The sequence below is a fragment of the Gadus chalcogrammus genome, chromosome 5 (genome assembly GCF_026213295.1).
Source record: "Gadus chalcogrammus isolate NIFS_2021 chromosome 5, NIFS_Gcha_1.0, whole genome shotgun sequence".
Classification (NCBI taxonomy): Eukaryota; Metazoa; Chordata; class Actinopteri; order Gadiformes; family Gadidae; genus Gadus; species Gadus chalcogrammus.
The window spans coordinates 12,882,802-12,892,621 of NC_079416.1; the positions used below are offsets into that span (position 1 = coordinate 12,882,802).

The following is a 9,820-nucleotide window of genomic DNA, read 5'->3' on the forward strand; positions in this document are numbered from 1 at the left end:
TAACTCAGGTACAGTGTCTCATCTCCGAGCCGTTCCCGCCTCTCTTTCATGTGTGAACCCGTTTCAGGTCAGTTTCCCCTCGCACTCATGTGAGACTGGACTTTGTTACTTGTTTTTCTCCAGGTGGGTGGACCGGCACTTCCTCTCTCTCCCTCTCTCTCCCTCTCTGTCTCTGTCTCTCCCTCTCTCACCGTGGATTCTCCCTGAGTGTTATGGTGGGACTGGCTTCAAACAGCTCAGCTGATCAAGGTCCAGCTGTAGTAGAAGAAGAAAAAAACGGAAACCAGAGATATAACCTGCTGTTTTTGTTGTTATTGTTGTTGTTGTTGTTGACGTGCAGGCAGGATGGAGCTGTTGACGGAGAAAGAAAAGGAGATGATACGGGATAGCTGGGAGAGCCTGGGCAGGAACAAAGTTCCTCACGGAATGGTGATGTTCTCCAGGTAAGTTTCCCTGCCCTCCCCTGCCCTTCCCACTTCAGACAATTCACTCCCATCCAAGCAAAGAATACGAAAACCCGTTGATTCGACAAAGCTCCCATGAGCGAGTCTTCCTGAGTTGGGGGGAAAGGGACAGCCATGGTGTGTGACCATGTCCTAAAGGTACGAAGTACGAAAGACGAGATATACCCCGGCCAGCTTCTTCATCGCACACTTTCACTCACTCGCAGAGACCAGAGGCTTCATGTGTTGCTTGGCGACAGGCTGCAATAGTGTGCAATTTACTTTGAGGCAGATGCTACTCAGGCAGGCAGTGGAGGAGAAGGAAAGGGAGAAACACGTCCGTTTGAACATCACACGTCGAGATGGTAAAGATGGCCGGGTGTAAACATATAATGTATACAATCTGTGCACGCAGCTATAGAGAACAGGGTTGTGACTGTGCGTGGTGTGTGCGTGTGTACCGAAATAGGCTGTTTGAGCTGGAGCCGGCCCTACTTGGGCTCTTCCAATACAACACAAGCTGCGGCTCCACACAGGACTGCCTGGCCAGCCCCGAGTTCCTGGACCATGTCACCAAGGTGAGTTTCCTGCTCACCACATCCACCGCCACGACATGCCTGCAGTGCACGCACGCACGCGCAGGCAGGCAACCGCACACATACACACATAAAGCCACAGGCACACAAACACGCACGCACACAGGGCCATCCATAAATCTGTGAAAACTGCATGTCAAACAGCGGCTCAAACAGTTCATGTCTGCAGCGGGGCAGTGTTGCACGGTCCTGGTGTGAGTGTGTGACGGCCGTCCTGGTGCGGGTGTGTGACCGCCCTCCCGGTGTCTGACGCTGCCCCTGCCTTCCCTCAGGTGATGCTGGTGGTGGACGCGGCAGTCAGCCACCTGGACGACCTGCTGTCCCTGGAGGACTTCCTGCTGAACCTGGGGAGGAAGCACCAGGCGGTGGGAGTGGACACCCAGTCTTTCGCCGTAGGTCTCCCTCTCTAATACAGCTTCCTCTTTTTTACTGCTGCTGCCAACATGCAATATCAGGCAAAAATAATCAGTCCAGCTGTCTCTCTCTCCCTCGACCTCGTGTTCTTGACCTCACATCTTTGCACTGTGTTCTGTCCCTCTGCTCGTTTTTTGTCGTTGGGGCTATGTGTTGGTGTGTTGTTGTGTGGTTGTGTTGTCGCCGTGTCCTTGTGTTGTTGTGTTGTGTTGTTGTGTGGTCACCATGGCCATGCATTGTTGTGTAATTGTGTTGTGTTGTTGGTTTGTTGCGTTGTCGTGTCGTCGTTGTGTCCATTTGTTGTTCTGTTGTTGTATTCTCGCCGCTTCCATGTGTTGTTGTTTTGTTGTGTTTTGTTGCTGTGTTTCGCCGTGTCCATGTGTCGTTGTGTCATTGTGTTGTCTCCGTATCCATGTGTTCTTGTGTTGCGTTGTTGTCGTGTGTCCATGTGTTGTTGTGTTGTTGTTTTGTCGTCCTCTATGTGTTGTTGTGTGGTCACCTTGACCATGTGTTGTCGTGTTGTTGTGTCGTTTTGTTGTCGTCGTGTCCATGTGTTGTTTGGCTGTCCTCGTGTCCATGTGTTGTTGTGTTGTTTGTGGTCGTGTCGTTGTGTTGTCATCGTGTCCATGTATGGTTGTGTGGTTGTGCTGTCTCCGGGCCCCAGGTGGTGGGGGAGTCCCTGCTCTACATGCTGCAGTGCGCCCTGGGTGAGACCTACACGGCCCCGCTGCGCCAGGCCTGGCTCAACATGTACAGCGTGGTGGTGTCCGCCATGAGCCGCGGCTGGGCCCAGAACGGCGAGCACAAGGCCGACTGACGCCGCCCGCGGTCCCATACACAGGAGGCTGTCGTTGCTTCGATCACCCTCCCCCCACCCAACCCGGGGTTGTCATCATAATGCGGTACTTGTGTAACGGTTTTCAGTCGCTCCCTCAGAGTACAGGGTGCCAGTGTGGTGGTGGTGGTGGTGGTGGTGGTGGCGGTAGTGGGGGTGGATGTATAGTGTAGGCACACTTGATGATGTGCTACCGCGGTCAGATCACATGAAAGGGGGCACGCTGAGTTCTCTTTGGTAGAGGGGTTGGCGTTGTAGCTGCCGTACGATGATGCATTCATGCCAGAAAAAGGGGTTCTTCTATAAAACCTGAGGCCCTCGTTATCGGGCGAAAGATGTGGAGAGTAGCCTTTGCAGGGTGAAGAAATGCTTTGTAAATATTGGTGTTGATATATCTACTCAAATAATAACGACTGTGGTGATCTTTCGTGATTATTCTTAGCAAAATGTGAAACCCTGGATGTTATAACTTAGGCATCACGTGGTGTTTAAGCTGTGATGATTACTGTGACCCAAACAGGCGTTTCTAGGTCCTCTTTGGATACAGGGCCGCATTATAGGAAAAAGGTTGGGTTGGAAATAACACCTGTTTATTGTTACCTCACTCTGATTAACGATGGATCATACAGATATACATCATACCTCCTGTTTTTTTGCGTACAACTTTGCTAGATGACTTTACAGTGACTGTTAATCTAATGACAATAGAAAACTTTTGAATTGTTTTGGACGAGAACTGTTATACTTTCATTACTTGGGGATATTTGACCGTTATTACGCCACTGTTGTGCGCACCTTCTGATTTTCAAGTGTTCACCAGGCCTGAGCTGTTGGAACTGTTGACTGCTGACTGTTCGCTAAAAGACTGTTATTACCATTTACTTTAAAGTTTGAATAAGCCAAACAATGAACATCTCCGCTTGAAGCCATGTAAAAACAGCAGCTAATTGGCTCTTTGTTTTAGGATTTTACTCCTGGTCAACGTGAAGTGGTTTGCCTGGGACAAAGAAATGTTGTCCATGTGAAGTACTTAATCCGTCAGAAAAAGCCACCGGTACCTCGTCTTTAGTTGTGGGGAACAGATATCTATATCTATTTTTTCTAGAGTTATGTATTTTATGTTTCTTTGATTATGTCAAGGACGACCGTACTACTAACTTTGCTCTCCCTTTATTGATAGAGGAGACGTCATACCTATATATATATATAAATATAGAAATATATTGTTTGCTGAGATCGTACATTATGTGTTGCTGCTATAAAACTGTGTTTAAGATTCTGAATCACTCATAATGCCAAAATAAGTAGTTTAAGCAACAATATGCCAAGTATTTGTATATAAAAATACAACTGTATATCCAAGCTGCTGATATGTAGATATTGTTTCTTTTAATTTCTATGTTTACATTCACAAAGTTTATTTTTGTATTCTGATCTGTGTGTTTTTTAGTATGGAGACTACTTGGTTTACCAAAACTCACACACTCCCTGTTTGTTGCTGTTGTTTTTACTTTTGTCTTACTGGTAAATGGACCGATGTGGAGCAATAAGGTATGATTTAGATTATTTTATTTTCATTCATTAATTTAGTAATTAATTTAGCTTTCTTCAAGGTAGCAAAGGCATAAGAAAATCCCCTTTGACACTGGAAGGAGCTGTTAGCAATCTTCGCTCAGGCTAACTTCCTATCCTTTTTTGCCGTTAGCACTCCCTTCCCTCCTCCCTCCGTCACCATAAATGTGGGTCTGGTTTGGCTCTCCTTCTCTTTACTTCTGCCTTTATTTTTTGCTTGGCGTGGTCATCAGTGTAAGCCGTTTCTTGAGAGCGCTGGCATCGGTACCTTCGCCTGTTCCGCCATTGTCAGTCAACACTGAAATCGCGCTGCCCACCCTTTAGGGAGCCCTGCCTCTTTGTGGGGTTCTCACTCCTGATTGGATAGAGTTGGAAGGGAATTCCAGAACATTTATTTTCTGTTTACTCTAGAGAGGAGGGCCTGAGAGGCCCATGTGACTGATATGGGTCCATAGGCTGTTATCAGTGATCAGTGATGAATATAGAGCTATTTAACACTTATTTTAACAAATAGATATTGCTTACAGCGCCTTTGATATTGGTTAATTTTTGTATTTGTATTGTATTTTCCATTTGCTATTTTAGTGTGTGACTCAAAGATTTTATACCATAAACAGTGGTTGAACTGTTCCAGCTAACTATGATATATTTTCACTGTGTGTGTGTAGGTGGTGTGTTTAAAATCTTGGTTACAGTAATTTGTCCTATGCAGATGGTTGTTGTTTTGCGTAAACTATTTACGATGAACTTGGTGTAGGTTTTTACTTTTGGCAGCTGTGTTCACCAACTGCAAGTTTGTTTGAAAATTCTAAAGCGTCCAAGCGTGTTTCTTGGATGTGTCGACGTCTACCTCATCTTTCCTGCCGCGACTGAAGCCACGCATTAACATTTGAACCAAAAGAATGACCTCCCATTGGACAGCTACGACGCAAATCACACATCCCTCAAGCCCATCAGCCTGTACATCGGATCCAACTCTTAAACACAAGTTGAATACAACTCTCCAATGCTATTGTGTGTATGTGTGAGTCTGTCTGTGTGTGTGTGTGGGTGTTGCTGAGATTAAAATAAAAGTAAACATCTGTGACCGTTCTTCTGTTTCTTCTTCCCATCGTTTGTCACGTACGGATAACTGACCCTAACGATGTCTCGCGGCACTGACGGTCTGAAATCGATCACACCACGGCTGATTTGCCTCCCGCTACCAAGCTGTGTTACATAAGAGACTGGCTGCCTCCCCTCAGCCACGAAGACGAAGAGAAAAGGAATATCTCAGCTAAAGGGTCAGAGGGATAGACGCATTAGTCTATAATCATGCTCCAGCACAAACAACGCACACATCGGCAACAAATACTGTCCCAGAGTCAGGATTGGCCTTTTCAGAATGCACGCTAATGTTGCTCATCTCAGTATTAGTTCATAAAATCAAAAACACTGCAACATAAGATGATGAGAACCTCCATCCAATACGGCATGCGTATTGCATCAATTTAATAACTCCGTTCAATTTCTATTTCATTACTCATCGTCCTAAAAAGCACGTTTCAGGCTGGCTGTCTGCTCCACTGCTGGAGCAAGGGGCTGACATGGCCCTAATCCGCCTCTCCTCTCAAGCCCTGTCCGAAAAAGTAAGACTTGCTTAATTCAGCCTGGCACAATATGCTGTGTCCCGCTTCGGTCCACACAGACGCCAACGCAAGACTTCTCTTGGCAGGGTTGGTTTGTTTTTTATTCCCCAGAGAGAAGCATGTTGAACTTGTCTGAGGCCACGAGCGATGGTTAGATAACCCGTTATGTGAGTGACATTAACAAGGGCTCGTCATTGAGACCACTCCTTGGTTTTGCATACAATGTGCATCTTGTTCTTGCATGAACTTTTGGATTGCTGTTGTAGTAACTCCTGAATATTTCTGGCGTGGATCTGCTGCGTTGACGTTGGAGGGCTGCATGATTGGGTCTGAACACTGCTTGTCTGAGGAGTCTTGAGAACTGGCAACATTATTATTTTTAGAAAGTCTGCAATGGTTTCTTTTCAAATTAAATGTGTGTGTGTGTGTGTGTGTGTGTGTGTGTGTGTGTGTGTGTGTGTGTGTGTGTGTGTGTGTGTGTGTGTGTGTGTGTGTGTGTGTGTGTGTGTGTGTGTGTGTATGTGGATGGGGGGTGGCATGGTTGAACGTCGTCATGGCAACTGTTAAGTGACAGTCCAGAGTGGTGTGTTTGTTTGTTTTTGTTGGAAGGGGGGGAAGGGGGGGCTTGGGCAAGGCACCACTCACATGATAAATCATATTGTTGGGTGCCGGGGGTGGCAGATTATCTGCCAAACAGGTCAGTGTTGACTGCTTTCTTCCAGCCATTATCCAAGAGAGACGCGCTGCAATTACGGCACCCCCTGTCACCTGCACAATGAAAGCCACAGTGCCCCTCCTTGGATCGCCCACAGCCTCGGGAGGAACTGAATAACCATGCAGGTTACAAATGACAGCAGTGGGGCGAATCAGAGCACAGGGCCAAGCCTACGCCGTTCCCAGCACCCCTAAATGGATAACAGATGCAAGCTAATAATACTGGGAATAAACTCTAGCAAAAGAAAGAAGCACATTTGAAATGGCCCGTATAACCGTTCCTTTCAAGTTACACAGTGTCTGAATCAATGAGATACAGGCCCCACAACAGGGGATAATTGCCCTCAAACAAACGGCTCACTTCAGAAATCAACTGAGCACTTTGCTATAATTAGTACTGAAAAACATATTTAAGACACTTTCCTTTTCCGTCACAAGCGAGCATCTGGGCAGGAGCGAGGGAGAATGCTGCTCGCACCCAGAGGAATTCACCTTTCATTAATCAGTTGCCAGGGGTGACGGGGAAATGTCATGCACTGCCGACATAAGTTTATGCAACGATTAAATCAAGAATGCTTGTTATGTAATGGTGTAGCATACGCTTTGTGTGGATTACAAATGAATATGATTGAATAGGGAAGATGTGTCGCATGTTGCTCACATGTCCAATGGTCATCCGACGAAAAACTGTCTGTGTCTTACTTCTCCGCGTTGGTTTTTTCAAGCAGGGTCCGTGGGCTTGTTTTATTAATGGGTTTCCGTTCAATCACCTGCTGTGTGGACCAAAGAGGTGGGAGGTGGTCGCTGTGCAAGCACACCCGCCTCAGGCCTCGTCTGTATGCAGGAACACTGCCTCAGGCCCCAGGCTATCACTGACGTCTGCCCCTGAACACCATGCTCCTGCCAGCCCTCTCTATGGGTGCGTCCCAGCACAGGGGTCTCTGCTTCAGGGTCAGTCTGTGGTTGAGAATCACAGCCAAGACCGAGACAGATCGCACTAAACACTGACTATGGACAGATGATGACGATACATGTCTTGATATATGTGTTTTTGAAGTCATAGCAGTTGCTGTCGTTGTCCAATCGAACAGTTTGTGCAAAATACGTCTTCTTTTACGCATAAAGATTCCGGAATGCCACAATAATGTGACTCGCGAGGTTCTCTGTTTGTGCAGCGTAAAGAGAAGTTCTGATGAGCACTGGGCTGGAATAGCAGCGAAGAAAAGACACGTGCATGGAACTGCGATGGCGTTAAATCAACACATTTGATTTTAATTGGAGAGCCACATTACCTAACGTTTGACCTTTGACCTTGGTCTCTGATGGAGGTCGATCTCACAAGCTGTGCCCCTGTTCTTTTTCTTGAGTGAGATGATAACAGGCATTAACAGCTCAGTCGGCAGGAGGAATGTACTGTATGGTCATATCTGAGTGTGAAAATCAACAGTTTAAAATAAATGTTGGAGATAAATAAACAAGAATAGCCATGAATTCAGAAGAAAGGCGTGGAGCAGCACAGGATTGACATATAGCCATAATGCTAAGAGATCAATACAAAGTAAAGGTCAGGTCAAAAGACAGAATAATATTTAAAACATTAACTGCATGCATTCATAAGGGGCATCAGATTTTTTTCAATGAATAAACCTCATCGAAGTAAAGGTCACAATTTACGAAAAAGGAAATAAATACTGCTTATATCCGCATTAAACATTAATATGTAATTAGAAACACAATTACATTACTTATTAAACAAAGTGCCCCAAATTATTTACAGTCCAACTGTCGTTACTTGCATTGTGGTCGAGTTTAAACAGCACAAGTCATGTTGCTATAGTTCCTGGTTAGTTTTGGGCACAGCGTTGAAATATATGCCTTAGAATAAGGCACATATACACATTATTAAAGGAAAATAGGTAATGTTTCATCCCTCCACTCTTTGTCACAGAATAGGACAGTCAAATACAGCTAACAACCGTGTTACAAAATAAGTAATCTGACCAAAATCAAAAAGCCTGAGAAAGACAAAGTCAAATAAATAATATGCAAGTCGAATGAGGAAAACATAAAAAAACAAATCCACCTCGAATACAAATACTATGGAAAACAAGGATAAAATAATAGTGAGGGTGATGGTCACAGTAATGAGTGGCATTGACACGCCTTGTGTTGTATGGTGAGGAGGGGATATAAACCATAGTGTTGAGTTACATTGGTGTCTCTATATTCCACTTCCCTGCACTTTAGTTCTCGGTCCATGCAGCATATTTCAGGCCATGCTGGATTGTCACACATAGGATACAATTAGTCATCAAGGCACGGCAACAGAGCGATGGGACCAATCCACACGATTCTTACAATCAGTTTGGCAAGTACAACCGTCCCCTTCGAACAGAAAAGACCGCCTTATACAAAACTAGGAACTATACAGATTATTAGTATAAAACATTGGCATAGGCGCATGTTTCGCTACTGTACTTGGGTTGTTTGGAATGTAAGCAGATGATTGCATTGCTTGACAAAATAGGAACATGCAACAGTGTTTTACAGAGAGTTCAGTGAATACCACCAGACCTACACAGGAATATTCTCGGAGTGAAATAAAAGTACTACTGTATAGAGCCACGCCCATTCTGGTGTCCCCTCTAAACTAACCTTATTTCGGAAGAAATATGTACCTTCTATTTTTAACCCGTTTGATTTGTGCCATGCATTACACATAGGATGTTTTTCAATTTAAAAGATTCTCAACAAAGTCACATTTTGGCGTTGTTAAAGTCAGTGTTAAAGTCTGTGACGTAATTAGTAAGACCATGCACCCAAAAATTGCGTGTGTGTGATGCCGCAACTTTCTCTAAATACCATCTACCCTGAGCCGCTGAAGACACCGTAGCATTATGCATTAACACACATTATCATGTGTTTCTAGTACGTGATTTCATCACACAAGCAACTGGTCTTGGTTAATGTGGGCGAAGAGAGATGTGTAAATATTACATTTATAGCCCAAGCAAGTAACAATTACACATTAAATCAAAAAAACTAAATTATATTTGTCTTTCAATGGGTAAACAAAATATTTTCATTCATGGTCAAATGTCTGTGTTTGTGGTGACTTCCGTTTTAATACAAAATATTTAAATTGAATTAGACATGGTATCCTTTTCACTTTGCGACCCTTTGGAAAAATTAAGAGCAGACGAGTCCACGGCGACGTGAGACTATAATTACAGAGTCCTCAGATGAGCTACGATGAGACAGCCCTAAGCATGATGAAACTAACCCCAATAGGCACCCACCCACCCACCAAAGAAACACAAATCAACAATATTAACACGACACACATCGAATTGAATAGCAAAACAGTGGCCCTTACGTGGCCGAGCACAACAATCCACCCAGGCCTCATCGACCGCTCACTAACTCACTCCCGACCCTGACATGGCTCATGTAAAGAGGGCATGTTCCACCATCTCTTTGAGCCGGTCCTCCTTCTGCTCTCACTGCAGATGGCTCTGCTAAACCCGTCGCCCTCACCCTCGCCCTGCCACCGAGGAACCAGATCTGCCCGTGCCAACGCCATCCTGCCGGGGCGTGCTGGGGCTCTGCACAATCACA

At 45.1% G+C, this 9,820-nt stretch overlaps 1 protein-coding gene across 1 annotated transcript; it reads left to right on the forward strand.

Annotated features, from left to right (window-relative positions):
• Positions 1 to 345: 345 nt before the first annotated feature.
• ngb (neuroglobin) lies at positions 346 to 2,270 on the forward strand. The gene is made up of 4 exons (XM_056591241.1): positions 346 to 443; positions 913 to 1,021; positions 1,312 to 1,431; positions 2,118 to 2,270. Exons 1-4 carry the CDS (start codon positions 346 to 348, stop codon positions 2,268 to 2,270), a joined length of 480 nt encoding a protein of 159 aa, XP_056447216.1.
• Positions 2,271 to 9,820: the final 7,550 nt, after the last annotated feature.